A 20,687-nucleotide genomic window follows, 5' to 3' on the forward strand; every position below is an offset into this window, starting at 1 on the left:
TAGATGCCTTTTCAGGAGGCAAGTGGACTTTGTTTTTTTCTTTTGAAGACGTTTTGCTTCTCATCCAAGAAGCTTCTTCAGCTCTGACAGCTTTGACAGTCTTCAAAAGTCCAATTGCCTCCTGAAAAAGTACCTTTGGGACAACCATGACCTAGATGACTGAATCTCTACAGCAGAGGTCTTCAATCTTGACAGCTTTAAGAGTTGTGGACTTCAACTCCCAGAATTCCTCCTTTAGTCATGTTAGCTCGGGAATTCTGGGAGTTGAAGTCCACAAGTCTTAAAAGTTGTCAAGTTTGAAGACCTTTGCTCTACAGAATCCAGTTACCGCTGATTGTTAACTGACAAAACAGAAATACTGTTTAGGCGGCCATAAATAATAGCGCTTTTCCCCGTGAATCATATTGCAAATTATTTACAGCCATAAAATTGAATATCGTGTATTCATGGTTTAAAAAGAATAAAAGGTTATGAAAAGAGCTCGGGTCCTGCCATGTGGAATTTGGAATTCCCGGAAATAAGAACATCAGGAAACAAAGTAAAACAAGCAAAAGACGAGGGCAGGAACGTTGCAGCACAACACCCTGTTCCTCAAAACCACGCTTCACACGCCTGCGGCAAGCGCAACTTGAAGACGCAAAACGTTCAGCCCTCGGGTGAACAGTTAGCGCGCATGTCTAAATTGGAGAAAGCTCATGCGAACTACAATCTCCAAGAGCCTCCTACGAAATTAGCGAGTGGGCATTGACAAGAGACGGGCTCGAGGATCGCTGGGAAATGTAGTCAACGTTTTTCTAAGGCAAAAGTCTGAGGGGCGGGGCCCGGCGAAGCATGTTACCTGACGCCGGCGAAGACGCCGCCGCTACCACTGGGAGCCGAGGATGCCTCAGAGGACCGGGGAGCTGCCCCCGTTCAAGAAACCGAAGCTGGCGTCCACCACGCTGCCTCTCCCCTCTGGATCGCGCCGAGCGATGTTGCTAACGACGCCGGGGACGAAACGCCATCCTTCGTCGTCCTCTTCTTTGTCGTCGTCCTCCTCCTCTTCTTCCATAGGGATCGACAGTCAGCGCCGGAGCCTGCCGATTTTCCAAGCGCGAGGGACGCTGCTCGGACAGCTCCGCACCTTGGACTGCGCGATCCTGATCGGTGAGGGAATCCTCTTGCCCTTCCCCCACCCTTTCTAAACAGCCTTGCTGTGGAGGAGGGGGAGGAGTCGGCAGAAGCCTCGCCCCTTTCCCGAAGAGGAGGGGGGGTTGAGCGGGAGGGTTCCTCCCGGCTTACTGCAGGAAAGGGGCGGAGCCTGTGGCGTTGTGTTCGTTCTGCGCAGCTGCTGTGCGGAGGGCGGGGCTTTCCCATGGCCTCTCTTTGCCGTCAGTTGCCTATTCTGAGGGAATTTTTTCCCCTTGAAGGGAAGAAAAGCGGAGCGTCAGAATGCTGCTCCTCTTTCTCTTTATCTTCCGTCCCCGAGTAGATGCAAGGCTCCCTTTTTGCTACTGAAAGGCACCCGCGGATGCTCCCTGTTTTTTGGATACTTAAAAAAAAAAATGTTTATTGTACTTTTTCACATTCAAAAAAACCTCCAATCTTCTCAGCACTGTGACATCGACATTTCCGTTTCAGTCAACATAACATATTTACATTTTTGTTTGTTATACTACTTTTCCCAGACCGTATAGTATTCCATATCTTCCCTATCTTGCAATTCCAATGTAAGTTTGACCATCTCTGCACAATCCATTACTTTCTTTTTTATCATACGGAGAGGGTACGATCTAAGTTTCCAATTCAGTGCTAGGCGATTCTTGCGCCTTCAATATATGTATTATAATATATTTAGTTCCTTTATCAAATAGTATGTTGAATACTTTTTGCAGGGTGACTTTTGCTGGGGATCCTCCTGTTAGCCGCCGCTTTCTCTGGAGCAGGGGTCCCCAACCTGGGCAACTTTAAGACTTGTGGACATCCACAAGTCTTAAAGTTGCCCAGGTTGAAGACCCCTGTGCTGGAGTGTTGGAGTTTAATACCGGCTCCCAGGGTGGTTTTAAGGCTGTGCTTTGAACCATTGCTCTCAGGTTTCCCAAAGTAGGCATAGGAATTGTGGAGCTGTAGCCCACTACAGCTCTTGACGTGGGGTGTTTTTTTTGGCAGATGTTAGCTTATGGTTTCCTGATACAGGTAGTCCTCGACTTACAACAGTTTAGTGACCTTTTGAAGCAAGGGTCTTCAAACTTGGCAAGTTTAAGATTTGTGGACTTCAACTCCCAGAATTCCTGAACTAACATGACTGGAGGAGGAATTCTGGGAATTGAAGTCCACAAGTGTTAAAGCTGTCAAGTTTGAAGACCCCTGTTTTGAAGTTTTACAATGACACTGGGAAAAAAAGTGACTCGTGTCCATTTTTCACACTTATGACCCTTGCAGTATCTCCATGGTCATGTGATCAAAATTCAGATGCCTGGCAATTGAATCGTATTTATGACGGTTGTGATGTTCCAGGTTCATGTGATCATCTTTTGTGTCCTTTTGACAAGCAAAGTCAATGGGGAAGCCAGATTCACTTAACCATGTTACTAACTTAACAAGTGTAGTGATTCACTTAACAACTGTGGCAAGAAAGGTTGTAAAATAGGGCACAATTGACTTTAACTGTTTCATTTAGTAACAGAAACTTTGGTCTCAACTGTGGTCATAGTTTTTTGCTACGATTCCTCAAAAAGGTACAGAGGGTTGCTGATAACAGCCCCTATTTTTTGGTTGGATATGGTTTAATTAGCTTCTCTTCAATTATTCCCAAGTATTTGAAATACAACCCAGTCTTTAAAGTTGGGGGGAGATCTTTATTTTCCTCATTTATTGAAGAGGATTCCATCCCAAATCTAGCAAATTGATGTGGTTAAAAGAGAAAAAATATTTAACAGAAAGTAACTAATTGGAGGTTATTCAGTGGTTTGGCATTTATGTCATACTGCCCTGAACTGAGGTTTGAAAACAATGTTTGGGTAGTTGGAAATAACTCATGAATTACAGTCCAACATTAGAACACAGTCATGCAAGCTTTAGAAGAAGCTAAAATGGGTTTGGTATCTTGGAGGTAGCATATTACTGCCCTCTGCAGTGTTTCTTATCTAGGATTAGAGATTAACATGTGGGAACTCAGCCAATGGTGGGATTTTCCAAATCGTCCTAAAATACAGACAAATCAAATCGAACAGTAATATATCACAGTGACCAATAAATTTTAAAAGGGTAATCAAGTCACAAATTTAAAATACATTGATTTTAAAAACATTGTGGCAAATAAATAGTTGCCATGCATATTTTACTGCTGGAGCTAATAAATGGCTATATTCTTTATAATTAACAGTATCAAGACAATAGCATAGACTGGGAAGTTGTACCTAACGCCCTTTTTTTGGTGCTGAAAGAACAGCTACTGTAGATAAAGTGTAAAACTATTTTTTTCCAATTTGGAATGTTCCAGATAAATTGTACTACTGTTAACTATAATTGTCAGGATCTATTTTGTTAATGGGGGAAGGAAATGGGAATAGTAATAATTAATATATCTTTATCCCATATTTTTAATATATTTTATTTTTTAATAGTTTTTTACTCCATCTTTATTTATAAATAACTCAAGGGGAAACCATACTATTTTCTCCTGTGGGTTAGGCTTGGAGGGAGAGGGGGAGGGAAGGAGGTGGGGAGAGAGAGGGAGAGAGAGACTGGCCCAAAGTTATCTACTGGCTTTCATGCCTAAGGGAGGTCTAGAACTCACAGTCTCCTAGTTTCTAGTTCAACATCTTAACCACAACTCTAAGCTAGGTCTCAGTGTTAGATATGCTTAAAGAGTAACAGGTAAAATAAGGCTGAAGTCCCACAGTATTTACTTAGAAGTTAAGTTCCTGTGAACATATTTACTAGTATGCACGGCATGGATAACCTCCAAATGGATGGACTTAAAATCCGGAATTCTCCATTCAAAATGATTATCACTGAGAATTTTAGTGTGGGGTGGCACCCAAGTTGGAGGAAGTTGACTGAGGCCACTGTTTTATTAAATGGATTCAGAAAACAATTCTGTTTTATTTTCTGTTAGGATAAACAGTGGAGATGCCATATCTGATATATTTAACAAAATGACATTTATTTGCTTAATGATTTGTAGGGGAAACTGGTTCCGGAAAGACAACTCAAATTCCACAGTATCTCTACGAGGGGGAAATTGGGCGCCAAGGAATAGTTGCTGTGACCCAGCCTCGTCGTGTAGCTGCTATATCCTTGGCTACCCGAGTCTCAGATGAGAAGAAAAATGAATTAGGAAAATTGGTAGGTAGATTTTTTTTTCTCTTTGGACCCTTTTCTCCGTTTCAATGTTTCTGTTGGTTTGACACCCTCCATTCTCTCTCCTAAGTTGTAATCTTGTTATTAATTTTCCCAGAGATCAAATCATAATAGCAATGCTATTTAGTTGATATTAACTAGGAGCCATGGTGCAGTGGTTAAAATGCAGTATTGCAGGCTAACTGCTGACTGCTAGGTCTTCGATCCTGGCCTACTCAAGGTTGACTCAGCCTTCCATCCTTCCAAGGTCGGTAAAATGAGGACCCAGATTGTTGGAGATAAAATAAACCGCTCTGTAAACAACTTAGAGAGTGCTGTAAAGCACAATGAAGTGGTATATAAGTCTAAGTGCTTTTGCTAAGTGTAATTAGCATACATAACAATTACTATTTAAAGTAAGGGTGAAAAGGAAGAAAAGTGGGAATTACTATAGTTTCTTTATAGGAATTTGCTGCTCATCAAGAAGCAATGAAATACTAAACATTGCATTGCATTATTCATAAATTAAATGGAAAATATTGAAAAGAAATTACACTTCGTAAAAAATAAATTATTTGATTGCCTCCATAAGCAAGGCTAGTTTGAAGAAGGTTATATAAATTTGCCCAAATATATGACAGTTTTAAAATGCTACATTATTGGACCGGAGATGGAAAGTGAGATATAGGAGTTGCAACCAAATACAGTATAAGAAAATTTTATTTATATATAGAACACTCTGATTATCTAAGATTATTTAATAAGATTTGAAATCATCTCTTCCACATTCATACTTTATTCAGGTTTTTTTTGGTGATAGGTTGTCTCGTCTCACTCTTCTCCTTCTATTTTACATTTGTAATACATTGTAATAGTATATTACAATGAGAATCACCCTGGAAGGTTGCAGCCTAGATAAGGGTCTGATAAATGAAATCTGAATCCAAAGGAGGGGTGGAGTTGAAGCAAGTGTCTCAGAGGGGAGCCTACCTAGTTTTCAGAAGAGTAAAAGTACGGGAGGGGAGAAATACTTTCAGACTTGCAAGATTCTGTTATTATATAACCTTACAAAGAAGGTAGTATTCATTTTCATGGCTGGTGCTTCTTGTCTGGACAACCTCAAAGGGCCAATATATACAGTATGCAGCCTCTTTACTACTCTGTCGTGCTTGATTTAATGTTTAAGATGCCACTAAATGATTGCCGCAGGGCTAATTCTCTTTTTTTTTAATCCCAATGGCTTTTCTTCTTAGGTTGGCTACACTGTGCGCTTTGAAGATCTCACATCTGATGAGACAAAAATCAAGTTCCTGACAGATGGGATGCTGCTTCGAGAAGCCATTGGTGACCCTCTTATGCATAAATACAGTGTGGTCATTTTGGATGAAGCACATGAGAGGACAATCCACACCGATGTGCTCTTTGGCGTAGTGAAAGCAGCCCAGAAGAAACGGAAGGAGCTTGGGAAATTACCCTTGAAAGTGAGTGCTGAACACCGAAAGGGAATGGAGTGGTAACTAGGGCTAATGAGACTTAAAGCTTGATTGGAGGCTGTTATAGGCTATATTTTTCCTGACTTAACAACATTTACAAGGCAAAAATTTTCTGTTTGCCTGCAGAGGAAAGTGAGAAGCAATTTTTAAAAAACCCTTAGGATTTGCAGCAATATTGTTTAAATAGACATTCTTTTATCAGATATCTTCAACTTCCATTATAGTACTGTCAAGAAGGGCTGAATTTTACTCAGTGTTACTGTTTAAAAACGGACTTTGACTTTAAAAGAAAAAATAAGATGCTTGTAATATTGACTCTTGCTTCAGAAAAAATACTTTGTAGGAAATCTGTTAGGCTTCAATTGATTGAAAGTATTTTAATGAAAAAGTAGACCCGGTAGGTGTAGGTAGTCCAAAATTGAGCCAAAATGTATGTTGCTATGTAAGAAATTTGTTAAGTGAATTTTGCCCCATTTTATGACTTTTGTTAAGAGAATCACTGCAATTATTAAATTATTAACACGGTTAAGTGAATTAGCTATCCTCATTGATTTTGTTTGTCAGAAGGTTGCAAAACATGACCTTGGGATACTGCAAATCATAAATATGAGTCATGATGGAGTTGAATAATCAGTCATTTTCAGCGTGCAAAGATGTCTGACTGCCTGGGCAGCGTTTATTGCTTTTATAAACATTTTACAAGCAGAAAAAGGTAATATAGAAACAGTATTTGGATTGGTGAATCCCTCCACCAATCCTTAAGAATATACAAGTAAGGAAGTGATACAGTTAGCAAGTGAGATCATATACAAGCCAGGGACAGCTCTGCTAAGTGAGATCATGTAGGTATTTGAGGCCCATATAGGTGTTGAGGCACAGCGGTGTGCTGCTTGCACCCCCTACAGGATCTACATCTCTCCTACAGAGTCAGCTACCAAGCATCCAAATGTTATTTACGTGATTGTAGTATGGATGCTGCAACGGTCATAAGTCACTTTTTTCAATACCATTGTGACTTTGAACGGTCACTAAACAAACTGCAAGTCAAGGACTAGCTGTATTGAAGTCCTAGATTCATCTTATCTCAGTCCAAGGTTGACATGGAAGGCAAGTAAGGGATGCATGGAATCTGATCTAAAAAGTCTTCAACCCTATACAAATAAATAAAGTACAGGTAGTTCTCAACTTATCACAGTTCATTTAGTGACAGTTCAAAATTATAACAGCACTGAAAAAACCTGACTTATGACAGTTTTTCACAATTGTTGCAGCATCCCCATGGTCACATGATCAAAATTCAGATGCTTGGCAACTGGTTCATATTTATGACGGTTGCAGGATCCGGAGTCCTGTGGTCACCTTTTGAGATCTTCTGACAAGCAAAACCAATGGGGAAGCCAGATTCACTTAACAATTGTGTTGCTAACTGTATAACTGCAGCGATTCACTTAACAGCTATAGCAAGAAAGGTTGTAAAACGGGAAAAATTAACTTAACAAATATATCACTTAGCAACAGAAATTTTGGGCTCAATTGTGGTCATACATCGAGGACTACCTGTATTTGCAGCTTGTATGTTTGAGCAGATCAAAATGCAAAAACCCTTACAATAATAGTCCTTCTAGCCCAGAGCAGTTTTTGGTTATAACCCAACATTTTGCAGGTGATTGTCATGTCAGCTACTATGGATGTAGACTTGTTCTCCCAGTACTTCAATGGAGCACCAGTTCTCTACTTGGAAGGCAGGCAGCACCCCATCCAGATTTTCTATACAAAGCAATCTCAGAGTGATTACCTCCAAGCAGCACTAGTGACAGTCTTCCAGATCCATCAGGTACATCTCTGGGTTGTTTCTATCTTGACTGCTATTTCTTTAAGAGGGAGGGAGAGAGGGAGAGATTTAATTAATTCTGGTCTTACAATCTCAGAATAGCACGCAAATTTATTTTGGCTTCTTTTCCTCTACCCCTTATTACCACTGTAACAATCCTGTTTGGTAGATTAAACTGGGAAATGGGGCGTGGCCTAGCATCACCCAATAAGCTCTATGGCTGTACAAAAAGTTGAAAGCACATGTCTGATACTGTAAACAATTTGAATTTAAATTTAATTCCTTCACACCTAAATAGGAGGCTAAGAGTTATGGGAGTTGTAGTAGCACCAGTTGAGGAAGCCTGGTATAACTACTTCCTATAAAAACTTAGAACTTCTCTCAGTCATCAGGGTGTTAATGCACTAAAAATGTTGCTATTTTATTACTTCTCCAAATCCCAAAAGGTTTTAAATCTGAAAACTTTCAATTGACTATTCCAAATATCAAGGTGACTTCACTAAATAACAATTTTCTTTTGCCAGTCCCTTGAAGAAAGCCATTAAAATAACATACAATACAACAAATTCCTATTATGGTTTGCTAAGAGGTTCACTGCTTGTGTACTGGCTGTGGAGAAGGTGTTAATTCTCCCCTGTAAAACAAGTATAGACTACTAGCAACTTATGTTTATTAGTAAAAGTGTAGAAGCCCAAGTTTCTATGGAACTAATTATCTGGGCTTTTAATAAAGGTTAATGGTAGCATTCAAAAATAATTGCCCTGATACTTTCAAAAAATAAGTGTAGTGTTTCTTATGTTAACAGAAAATAGAGAAAGGAGACCAGATCCAAACTTCACTAGGCTGGGCATTCAGAAACTTTGGAATAGCAGTAATAAAGTCTCTGCTCCTTATGGTACAGCTGGCTTACAACCATTTGTTTAGTGATTGTTCAAAATCACAACACCACTGAAAAAAAGTGAATTACAACCCTCAAACCTATAGCCCTCCAACATACGACCATCACATAGCATCCCCATAACCTCATGATCAAATTTGGGTGCTTGGCAACCTGCATGAGTTTAAGACAGTTGCAGCATCTTGGGTCATGTGATCACGATTTATGACCTTCCCCAACAGGTCTTTGACAAGCAAAGTCAGTGGGTGAAGCTGGATTCAGTTGATATCCATGTGATTCACTTAATTGCAATGATTTGCTTAACAATCTTGGCAAAATGGTCATAAAAGTATGCGTAGTTCATTTAACCGCCTTGCTTAGCAACAGAAATTCAGGTCCCAATTGTGGTCATAAGTTGAGGACTACCTGTAATGGATTTGGTTATGGGGAACAATATCAATAGCATTTAGACTTATATACTGCTTCATAGTGCTTTACAGTCCCCTCTAAGCGGTTTACAGAGTCAGTTTATTGCACCTAGCAATCTGGGTCCTCATTTTACTAACCTCAGAAGGCTGGAAGGTTGAGTCAACCTTGAGCCTGATGAGATTCGAACTGCCAAATTGCAGGCAGCCGGCAGTCAGTAGAATTAGCCTGCAGTTCTGCCTTCTAACCACTATGTCACCACGGCAATGTTCAGAATACAGACTCAACAGGATTATGACATGTTAACACAAACTCTGAAATGTTAGACCTCAAGTGCAGAGATTTTTTTTAAGTACCAGCACATCAAGAGATCTGGAGGAAGATGAGAAAAGTGAGGGTATTCCACAATCACAACTGAACCAAAAAATCAGTTGCTTTTGGAGCCATTGAGTTATGATCCTCACCTGTAAGATTAATGTAAATATATATTTTTTATTTTCTATAAAGGAAGCACCTTATTCTCAGGATATCCTGGTGTTTCTGACAGGCCAGGAAGAGATTGAAGCAATGACTAAAACTTGTCGGGACATTGCAAAACATCTTCCATATGGTTGCCCTCAGATGGTGGTCATGCCCCTTTATGCTTCTCTGCCTTATTCACAGCAACTCCGGGTCTTCCAGGTTGCGCCCAAGGTAAGAACCAGAGCCATGCTGTGGAAAATCACAATGAAATTGTAAACTCTCTTTCAATATGAGCTTGACTTCCCGTCTCTTTGTGGACAGCACTGACCTTAAAAATGAAGTTTGCTGAAGTGTTAATTTGAATTATTGGCATAGATAGCTCACAGATAGATAATGGATGCATATGACATGCCAGAGTTGCATGCCAAAAAACTGAGCCTAAAATAACAACTACATTTTAATTTTGATTCAAGTTAAATTCTTTCATATTATTTAAATATAATCCATATGCTTGGTTCCGTTGACCTAGTACCTAGCATTTGCCAGACAATTAAATAGGATCATCTCTTGTCATTACTTGGAAAAGAGACCTCAGGAAATCCAAGGGCCGTAGGTATAGTTTGGGCTGCAAAATATAATTTGAAAAACATATACAGTACTAGGAAAAAACACTAGCAAACTATTTCCATATCTGTCCATTTAGAGCAGGGCTGTCAAACCCACGGCCTGCAAGTCGGATAAGTCATTTGCTGGCCATACCCACGACCGGTTTAGCGAAGAGGAAAAAAGTCTTGATACGTCACGTAACGATGCTGTGACAATGCGAGTGTGACACCCCTGATTTAGACAGTGGGAGCCAAGCTTGATTCCAAAGAGACTGTTTACCTTCCCAATATTTGACAAATGTTTCATTTTTTGTAACAGAAACATTAAAATTTAGTGACCGTGATCATTATATGTGTGATCCTAAGGCCACACGTTGTGCATGGCCAATTTACCTCCTTTTTGAAGATCCTTCAAAGCCATTCTGACAAGGCTTACAGCAGTTAATGTCTTTATAGTGCAGTTGTTTATTCTATTTGTAATCTCCCAATAAGCAAGTTCTTAAGTACAGATAAGTTCGCTTGACAACTGTGTCAAAATACATAAGATCAGACATGATTTACTTAACAACTGCCTTGTTTAGCAACAGAAATTCTGGTCCCAATTGTGATTGTATGTCAAGGATTATCTGTATGATTTAAAGTGTTAAAAACAATAAAACAAAGCAGTGAAAACACCTTAAGCAGCACAGAAAAGTATGAATGCCTTATTTAAAATATTATAAGTAGAAAATGTCCAGGCAAAGAAGATATGTCTTGACATTAGAAAAGAGACATGAATGTCTGTGGGTCCCCTTGGAAAGATTTCTGTAAGTGATGCTCATGGCTAAGGATCTTTTTTTTTTGCCACTTGTGTAACTTGATGTGGAATGGAATAAGGTAATCACCTGGCAAGTACTTATGGGAGAAAGTATTATTTGAAATCAAGTCATGAGTTTCCTATAATAAGACTATTATATATTTCAGCCTTCAAAACTGAAAATGTCCTTCTGGAGGGCCTACAACCTTATACCCCAAACTAAGAGACTTATTGCTTTTTCCCAATATTTGCATCTACTTTTGCTTGTTTTGAATAATGAACATCTTAGAAAAGCTAAAAAAAAACACACAAAAAAACTGAGCAATGTTCTTTTTCTACCAGGGTTATCGCAAAGTGATTCTTTCCACCAACATTGCAGAGACCTCCATCACCATTGCAGGCATAAAATACATTGTGGACACAGGGATGGTCAAAGCAAAGAAATATACACCTCGTATGTATATGTAGTACTTGGCCTTGCACAGAGATTTCTGAAGGGGTATGGCTCTGGTGGAGGTCCCAGACATTGTTATAGGCAATAGCAGTAGGCTTATATACCGCTCCGTAGTGCTTTACAGTGCAGAAGCCTTATTTGCATATTGCCCCCAACAATCTGGGTCCTCATTTTACTTGACCTCAGAAGGATGGAAGGCTGAGTCATCCTTGAGCTTTAAACAAGTAACTTCTCTCCCTTTCTCTGCTTTAGAAAGAGAATAATGGGATTGAGTTGGTGAGTATCAACACCAGCTGAAGTCAATTTGAAAACCAAGGCTATACTAAGCTATAAGTATCTAGCAAATCACATGAAAATATAAATGCAGCCATTTAACCTTAAGTTGTGAGTGCAGAATTTCAGGTCTTAAAGCTGCAAGTGGCTCCCCGTATTTTGGGCTATCATACCCATGTAATTTTTAAGGCAAGAGAAGAGAAGATATTTAGGAAGACTATTAAACGTATTCAAATGTTTAAATTGAATTTGTGTATAATCCTGGTTCTGCCTAGGTTTTTTTGGAGGGGTATCCCACTTCTTTTGGAGGGATTTGTTTTCTGTAGCTACTCATCTCAAGCAAGTGACCCTGATCAGTGAACAATCATAAAAACCAATGAAAAATCCAGTATAATATGAAAAGAAATATATATGGCAGTTGAGACAAATTGTTATCATAGATATCAATACAGCCAGAAAACAGTATGGTTCACATACTGTTACTTACTTCACATACTTTGTTCAACTCCGGGCACAGGGCCAGGTCTTCAAGGCCTTGCGAAAACCAACAGGATTGGAATCATTGTCACTTATGAAGGGAGAATGTTCCAAAGGGACAGGGGTTATAGCAGAGAAGGTCTCCCAACAGGAAATTCCATTTCAAAAAGCAGAAACTTCCATTTTCTTGCCTTTCCTAGAAAGCGGCCTGGAGGTCCTGGCAGTGCAGCGGATCTCAAAGGCCCAGGCCTGGCAAAGGGCTGGTCGAGCCGGGAGAGAAGATAGTGGATTTTGTTACCGTCTCTACACAGAAGATGAATTTGAGAAGTTTGATAAGATGACAGTACCAGAGATCCAAAGGTGAAGTATCATGTGGTAAAGTTTCATTGCAAGCTTCCAGAATGGCAGTCGTCCATAGGCACCGTATCAATACATAGGGATGGGCTGTCTGTGGAGATTCTCAGTCATCCAGGTCATAATGACTGAGAATCTCCATGGAGAATTTATAATCCTTCCATCCTCCACCATTCAGTCAGAACTGAAGAAGCTTCTTGGATGAGAAGCAAAACATCTTGAAGGAAAAACAAAATCTAATTGCCTTTTGAAAAAGCACATCTGGGATAGAGACGGGCTGTGGATAAGGAAACAAGTTAGATTTCTTGATGAGAGTGAAGCTTCAAAAGATTTTTCTTTATCTTTGATGTTATTTGTTGTTCAGTCATTCCTCCGCTGTTTTAAGAATAAATATGCTGGTTTTAAACTTTGCTCCTCTGCATGACTCAGAACCTGGACATCCTAGAAGACCAATTAATCCCATGTGAATTTGTCTAAATACAACCCCAATCCTTTGTGTCTTTTATAGCATTAAATTCTTATTTCTGATTTTGAGCTATATTCTCTGTAGAAAGATGAGAAAAGTAGAAGATAAACCATAGTACGTTCTTTCATACCTAGGAAAGGCCACCAGAGGTCAAATCCCAGAATTCCCCAAAACATCCATGCTGGCTAAGATATTCTGAATGTTGAAAGCCACACATCTGGAGGGCACACAAGCTGAAGAAAGATGCAGTAGCCATTTTTGCAAGCTAGATGAATTCTTTATTGATATATTGTGTCTTGCCTTGAACTGGTAGAGTTTCAAACCATTTGAAACTCTCTTTGCTTCTACAGGTGTAACTTGGCCAGTGTGGTGCTCCATCTGTTGGCTTTGAGAATCCCAAATGTCCTTACCTTTGACTTTGTGTCGAAGCCATCCCCAGGTAAGTAAGCCTCAACCATGTTGCAACTGGATAAAGATTCTCATTGTTGTTAAAAATTGGAGCCAAAATAAGAGATGTTGGCTGTCGATTAAAACAGCTTTACAGCTTTAGAGCTATTATTTCTATATTATATGAGCATCTGGAAAAGCAGGAGAGTATATTTTTGAAAACCCTTTTGAACAATCAGAAACATGATACCCCAATGAAGGAGCAGATATGTTGTAATTTTTAAGCATCCAACACTTTCAGCTTATAGGAAATGTTGCAGAAGGCCAGGAGGCACACAACAAATAAATCCCATGGTTTCCCTGTACAAAGTAGAGCTAAAGAAGTCAGGTGATCCTTCACGACAGTTGTTGACACTGTCTTAGTTCTTGCTGGGACTCGGGAGGTTTGTTGCTTAGGAAAGGCCAGCCATGTGACCTTCATCTTTGTTTGCCTTGACAGAGGCGCTGCAGGCCGCCATCGAGCAACTGGCTCTTCTGGGTGCGGTGGAAAAGAAAGACGACCAGCTGATCCTCACACCTTTGGGGAAAAAGATGGCTGCATTTCCTCTCGAGCCCAAATTTTCCAAAGTAACGTGTCAATTTTTGTTTCTGTTTCTCTGAAAAAGCGCCTTAGCCCCCACCCACCCCGCCTTTAAAAAAGTTTTATTTTGAAATTCAGCCATTTCTCTGGGTTTGAATTTGTTGAGAACATCACGTTTCTATAGATTGTTTTATTGCACTTCATAACATGTTGGTGGGATGGGGCGAATGGTGTGTGAGCTCACCCATCAGCTTATACAATGAATGGGTCTCCCAAAGGTGCTTTTTCCAGACACAGCTGGACTTTCTTGTTTTTCTGTGAAGATGTTTCACTTTTCATCCAAGAAGCTTCTTCAGCTCTGACTTGGATGGTGGGGAATGGAATTTATCAAAATTTGGTACATACCAACCCCATAGAAGTCATCATAAAATGCACAGCGTAGAAAATGCATGAAAGCACAGTTGAATTCAACCTTAGTTCTTTTCCTTTTCACTATGTGTTGTTTGGCTCAATTTCTGAATGGGCTGAGGCACAGAGATATGTGATATTTTTTGTTATGCTGGTTAAAAGAGTTGGGACCATCTTTCTATTCTTTCTTATTTCATGCTTATATAAAATTGTGCCCATCCTTTTCTGCTTCTGAAACTGGATAGGAATATGTTGTTCTGCCAATCCAAGAACGATATTGAATAGAGAGGAGAAAAAGAGAAAAATAATAGTCCCCAAATAACATAATAAACTGGAAGGGGACACGTTAAATCAAGTGTAAGATTCTTATGGGAGTGACCTTGAATAGAATCCAATAGAGGAACCAATGAGACTTTCTCTCATTTCAAGATTTATGCACCAGATTGAAACACAAATTTCAGTCAAGTATTTGGGAGGGAGGCTAAATTATGTTATTTCCCTGTAAATCCTCCGCACCCTTCAGCAACAGAATTGACAAAAACAATGGATATTTTTTACCTTTGCTGATTCTTATTGTGATGTTCGCTTTTGGCAATTGATTCAGTAAATGTTCTCTCTGAGTAATTAGAATCCAGCATGATGTAACAGTTATAATATTAGCATTATAGGAAATAATTCCCAATAAGCACTGGTATTTGTTTCCATTAGTGAAGAAATGCATTTCTACCTCACCATGTGTTGGTGATTCTGTCCTGCAGTAGATATTTTGAACTTTGCTTTTGATACAGTGTACATTGAAGTATCTGGCATACACTTTGTTCTTTCACTTTTTGAGTCATAAAGACACTTGTATTTGAGCAGTCTGTCATATGTTCTCTGGATCCCTGTCCATTTTGGTTTATTCAAGCAGTCAGGTAGTAGTACATGAACTCAACAGGTGGGAGCACCTAACTGAGCTTTAGAGTGTCAAAACTGAGCAGTGGTATGCTCAAGTGTGGTGTTTGTTGTCTTGGCAGACGATCCTAATGTCTCCCAGGTTCCACTGTACAGAGGAGATCCTGACCATTGTGTCACTGCTCTCTGTGGACAGTGTCCTCTACAATCCTCCTTCCCGTCGGGATGAAGTCCAGGCCGTCCGAAAGAAATTCATCTCCAGCGAAGGGGATCACATCACTTTGCTCAACATTTACCGGGCCTTCAAAAACATCAGTGGCAATCGTGTAAGACTTCAAATCGTTTCTTTTGGGCAAGTGCTGGATTGTAAAAGATTCCTCCCCCATTGTATGAATCAGGTGGCATGCCTTTTTAGTGATCGCCCCAATATTTGGAATATTCTCTCCTCACCTGGTACAGATGGCCTTAACTTGCTTACATGGTTCAAGCATGCATTCAGCCATTTGTTGTTTCTTGTTGCCTTATAAGGTATTTTATTACTTTCCTTTCCTTTTATATTTTATGTTTTATTCTCGGATTAGTTACCTGGCACGTCAGAATTGGAGTAGGATATAAATATTGGAAATAAACAAGTAAACCTATATCTTTAGCATGTCCACTGTGCAATATTTTCTCACCTTACGATGTGGGTGTTACTTTCTCCTTGATACTTCCTTGACTGCTTGATTGTGGAGTTTAGTACTACTTGGTAAGATAGTATTCCTGTCTTATAGATTATTTGACCAATGCTGATTTGTGCCTTGAGAGGGAATGATGGATCTGAATCAGGGAACCCAGTATAGGGAATGAATAGACTGAGACTTTCAGTGCCTCGTGTATAGAGGATTGAGATTTGAGAAGTTCTGCAAAATTGAATTCCAAAGCAACTGCTACTTGATGTTCCTGATCTCTGCTTTGTCCTCCTTTCTTTTCTGCTTATTTTAGGAATGGTGCAAAGAAAATTTTGTGAACAGTCGAAACATGATGCTGGTCTCAGATGTCAGAGCTCAACTAAGGGATATTTGTATAAAGGTAAATGTTGGAAGAGTTCAAAGTGATTCACGTTGAATCAGGTGTTCATCAAAATGTATTGTTTTTAACTGGATCAAAGTCCTATTAATGCTGCAGATTTTAAACTAGTGTGGGTGGATGAAAATTTCACTGCTTTGGTCCACATATTTTCACCCTGCTTAAGCATTATATTATGACCAATTTTCCCATTGAATCCTACAATGTTTAATATATTCCCTTTCTAAATTCAATTTCAATGGCATTTTATAAACTTTTAACATTTAAGATGTTCATCATTAACACACCACAATTTCCAAAAAAATTTAACAGCTTCAAAACCACAAATTTTCTTATCTGAAAGAAATTTTTCTTTCAATTGTAGATGTAGAAACTAGTGACAAGCAATCCTTTTGAATTTTGATCCAAATCTTCTTTTGACTTGAAGTTAGATTCAGCTTGAATAAAATACATTATTTCACCATACATCAACCAGTTTAGACTCACCATCATTTCCTTTCTACAAAAAGGGCTTCCTGGGGTGGCCCCAAAGAGGTATCTTAGAGAAGAGCTTTACTTTATATTTATTCCAAATTTTAAGAATGGCACTTAACAAAATAATTCTTGAATTTTGCATTCGTTTTAACTTCCATCATAACATAAGTAGGCATGCCATCCAATCTTAATTCATGGCTCTCCTAATTTAATAATTTCTTGTTTTTGAGGGTCACGTATTCTTTCAACCAAGCCAAACAACTGGTTTCAAAATAGTTTTAAATCTATAAACTCAAACCTCCTCTTTCTAGCATTTTGCAATAGTTTTACTTAATTCTTTTTTTACTTGCCTTTTACTTAAATTTAAAAATTTCCCTTTGCCATTGTTCAAATGAGGCATCCATCACCAATATCAGTAGTATCTGAAATAAAAACATCTTTGGTAAAACATTCATTTTGATTAAAGAAATCCTGCCCAACAAAGATAATTGCAATATATCCCACCTACCTAAATCCTTCCTAAAATCATTCTAAACAGGTATATAATAGTTTTGAAGCAATTTAGGGTTTGTATTTGACAGTATCACTGTAACTGTTTCTATCTCATATAGGAGAGGTTTGCTTAAGATGGAGGTCACTAGGAACAACAGAAAATTTAGATTTCAGGATTAAAACAAGAAATTACTTTTCCATGTCTTTTATTATTGCTATCAGTATCAATATCACTATCATGTCTTTTATTATTGCTATCAGGCCAACAGTGACATAACCTGTGATAAAGCAAATTCATGTCATTTATATATATCGGCAAAGTATTTTTCTGTGCTTACAGTCGTCTGGTTATAATAATTGCAGAGCACTTTCTATTGATGTACTGTACCTGGATGTAATGAGAGATATATCTAGTTTTTATAGGTTTGTATTTGATGCTAAAGAATGGTATAGCTCAGATGTAAGCAGTGCGGTATCTGACAAGCTCTTGGCCTCACTTTTTGGGGCTGGGGATTGGAAAACATGAGCTTGTGAGATCCATAGACCCCCACAATTGGAAAATAATGGGAATGAGTGTCTTTGTTTAGAAATATATACGATTGCCCAGAAATAAAACCAAGCCAAGAATGATGGGTTGGTTTCCTGGAGAACTTGGTCAGTTTGTCCATTTTTGGTGACTCCACTTCCACTAATATAGATATTTGCAAGAAATCTTAGCATGCCTTGAAAATTCCTAATGTATTCCGTAAGCCAGAATAGCAATAGCATTTAGACGTATATGCTGCTTCATAGTGCTTTTACAGCTCTCTCTAAGCAGTTTACAGAGTCAGCATATTGCCTCCACAATTTGGGTCCTCATTTTACCAACCTCAGAAGGCTGGAAGGCTGAGTCAACCTTGAGCCTGGTGAGATTTGAACTGCCAAATTGCAGGTAACTGGAAGTCAGCAGAAGTAGCCTGCAGTACTGAATTCTAACCACTGCGCCTCCACAACATTCAGGGCAACAGAATGTTATCCTGCCTCTGAGGTATCCCAAAGCTTCAATTCTGGATTTGTTCTTATTGCTATGTTTTTGTTCTTGAAATCCAGCTTTCGATACCCTTGGAGTCTTCCCGCTCTGATACTTGGGCTGTCCGCCGTTGCCTGGCCTATAGCCTCTTCATGTATACAGCTGAGCTGCAGCCAGATGGCACCTATGCCACAACAGATACCCATCAGCCAGTGGCCATTCACCCTTCTTCGGTCCTTTTCCATTGCAAACCAGCCTGCGTTGCGTACAATGAACTGCTGCACACCAGCAAATGCTACATGAGAGATCTCTGTGTGGTGGATGCTGACTGGCTATATGACGCAGCCCCCGAATACTTCCGCCGGAAGCTCAGAGCAGCCAAAAATGGACCTTAAGACTGGGGATAAGGGGAAAAAAATTAGTTGCCTACAGGACCTGGGATCATGACTTTGGTTAACTGAATATACAGGAATGTTGCTCTACCAACTGACTTCCCGCTGGCAGAAGTAAGCTGGACCTCATAATGTTTCTTTCACTGTCTCTTCTGGAATAGGACCTTAAGTGGGCATGTTCCACATGCTTTACCTACCCAGAAGAGATAAATAGAGGCCACAGGCAGATTTTGCCTCTCTGAAATGCTTTGTGATTAGCCCTCCTCTGTTTCCATTCCAAATGTATTATGAGGTTTTCATATAAGTAAAGTCTGCCTTGGTCTCCAGTCTTTTAGAAAGCATGCCATGTAAAGAAAAGAGAAATCGATATGTTTTTAGGACAAAACTTGGTAAATCTATACATTTTGAAAACTGCCTTGTCACAGACTTTCTCAGTACTGCATCTTACCATTACTATGTAACGTGAGAAAAATAATTTTAAATAATATTTATTTTTAGGATGGCAATGTGTTTTTTCCTCCTTTATTCAATTTATGCTCAAACATTGATATCAATCTGTGCCTAATGTTTAAAAGGGGGGAGGAATAAGGCTGGAAGTATATGTGGTTACTCAGGAATGTAGTTTCACCAGATGTTTTTTACCATATAGATTCCTTAATGCTAAAAATTATGTTGGATTTGATCCTCCCCAAATGAAAAGCCTGTGCTTTTCTCGGTATTAGAACAGCAGCTTTACAGGCTGTAGGTCCTAGATCAAAGACCCTGACATCTCCAGGGAAAAGGGCCAAAGAAGTCCTTGAAGGTTAGCTAGCAATCAGGGAGGACCAAGAAAATAGTGCTAGGTGGACCCATAGTATAAGCCATAGTGGAATTGTCAGATTTGGGATAAATGAGTTATGTGAACCCAGCCATGTCTTCAAAACAAATTTGACTTGGCATGATGTGTGAATCTATCCTATATATAGCTTAATCTTTAGACTGAAAGGTTCCATCCAGGGGTGGGATTCAGCCGGTTTGGGTGAACTAAACGTTAATTTTACATCCAGTTCGGCAAAATGGTAGTTCTGAAAACCAGCTCGCCCCGCGCCACCCCTCCCAGAAGTCCCCACGTGCCTGATTCTGATTCCCAGGTAAGTGCAGGGAGGCCTCCTAGGCTCAAAACGGGGCAGCGCGCACACTCACGACCAGCGAACCTCTTGTCAATGAAAGTGCAGTCCACCTCTGCCCAGTTCCCAATAGGCCACAGCCCAATAGTGGTCCGTGGGTTAATGTCCCCTGCTCTAGACTCTCCAGAATTTGTGCCAGCCAGCTGTGTTCTTGCACAGCTTGTGGAGCCTCCCAAAAACATCCAAGAGTAGGGTGCATACTTTTAGGTGTTTTTTCAGAAGAGGCTGCAAGAATAGCATTCTCTGAAACACTTTCAAGAACAAACGCCTCAATTTGTCTGCATTTTTCAAATGCCAGAGGTGGAATCTACACATCTGAGAGTGATTTGCTGTTCTGGATTTCACATGCCACTCAGGATCAAAGCCCAGGGCAGAAGCATTTTCATCTGCATAGGAAGGACACACATTAAAACATGCACATTCACAAACTACATTCCCAAGCTCACACCAAGGACAGGTCCCCCTATAAAACCAACTCTCTGGACCCCATTTCTCACACTTGGCCAATAAAGAATTCTATTTCATTTTTTTATTTGATCTTGCATCACCCCAGCTCATGGAGCTCCAAATTATTCTTCTAACACTTGAATTTAGATAAATTCATTTCCAGTGTTCAAACATTTGCTTTAAGTAGCTTTGCTTCATTGCTTATAATTTTCAAACACAGTATGCTTTCATCTTGTCTGTGGTTGTTTGTCCAATAATCCTACAGGGCCAGATCCTGAGGGGTAACTGAGTCCTGTTACCCCCTTGTCAAGAGATACCCAGGAACCTTAATGTCTGACATGGTCCTTGTTGACTTTTTCTATTTTCTCACCATATTAAATAGGTGATTACATTTAGTCTGGTTTTTCTGCTAAGACTTGTCCGGCATAGTTGACCCTTCTGGTAAAACATACTACTGCTAGCATAGCTCTCAACCTCATCAGAGCATTGCAATCTCTTTCAAGGAGGAATTATTATTACTCAACATTTAATAA

The 20,687-nt window shown here is 39.6% G+C and overlaps 2 protein-coding genes across 2 annotated transcripts in view; one reads left to right on the top strand and one right to left on the bottom strand.

The window, feature by feature from the left end:
• MIS12 (MIS12 kinetochore complex component) overlaps positions 1–944 on the bottom strand; it is a 15,261-nt gene extending 14,317 nt beyond the window's left edge. The window contains exon 1 of the mRNA XM_026708705.2: positions 839–944. The gene's annotated coding sequence lies outside the window, so the exon portion shown is untranslated. The remainder of the gene's footprint in view (positions 1–838) is intronic.
• Positions 882–19,047, top strand: DHX33 (DEAH-box helicase 33). The gene is made up of 12 exons (XM_026708698.2): positions 882–1,146; positions 4,169–4,329; positions 5,577–5,804; positions 7,480–7,650; positions 9,458–9,643; positions 11,156–11,267; positions 12,218–12,377; positions 13,188–13,276; positions 13,724–13,851; positions 15,229–15,432; positions 16,091–16,177; positions 18,230–19,047. The coding sequence occupies exons 1-12, from the start codon at positions 882–884 to the stop codon at positions 18,542–18,544; spliced, it is 2,106 nt and encodes a 701-aa protein (XP_026564483.2). The 3' UTR covers positions 18,545–19,047.
• The last annotated feature ends 1,640 nt before the right edge of the window (positions 19,048–20,687 follow it).

The sequence above is a fragment of the Pseudonaja textilis genome, chromosome 1 (assembly GCF_049901715.1).
Source record: "Pseudonaja textilis isolate UNSWEBS1 chromosome 1, rPseTex1.2, whole genome shotgun sequence".
Lineage (NCBI taxonomy): Eukaryota > Metazoa > Chordata > Lepidosauria > Squamata > Elapidae > Pseudonaja > Pseudonaja textilis.

Coding starts and splice junctions, on each gene's coding strand:
- DHX33 (XM_026708698.2), top strand. CDS start 882: ATGCCTCAGAGGACCGGGGAGCTGCCCCCGTTCAAGAAACCGAAGCTG. Junction 4,330..5,576: donor AAAATGAATTAGGAAAATTG/GTAGGTAGATTT, acceptor TTTTCTTCTTAG/GTTGGCTACACTGTGCGCTT. Junction 13,277..13,723: donor TGTGTCGAAGCCATCCCCAG/GTAAGTAAGCCT, acceptor TTGCCTTGACAG/AGGCGCTGCAGGCCGCCATC.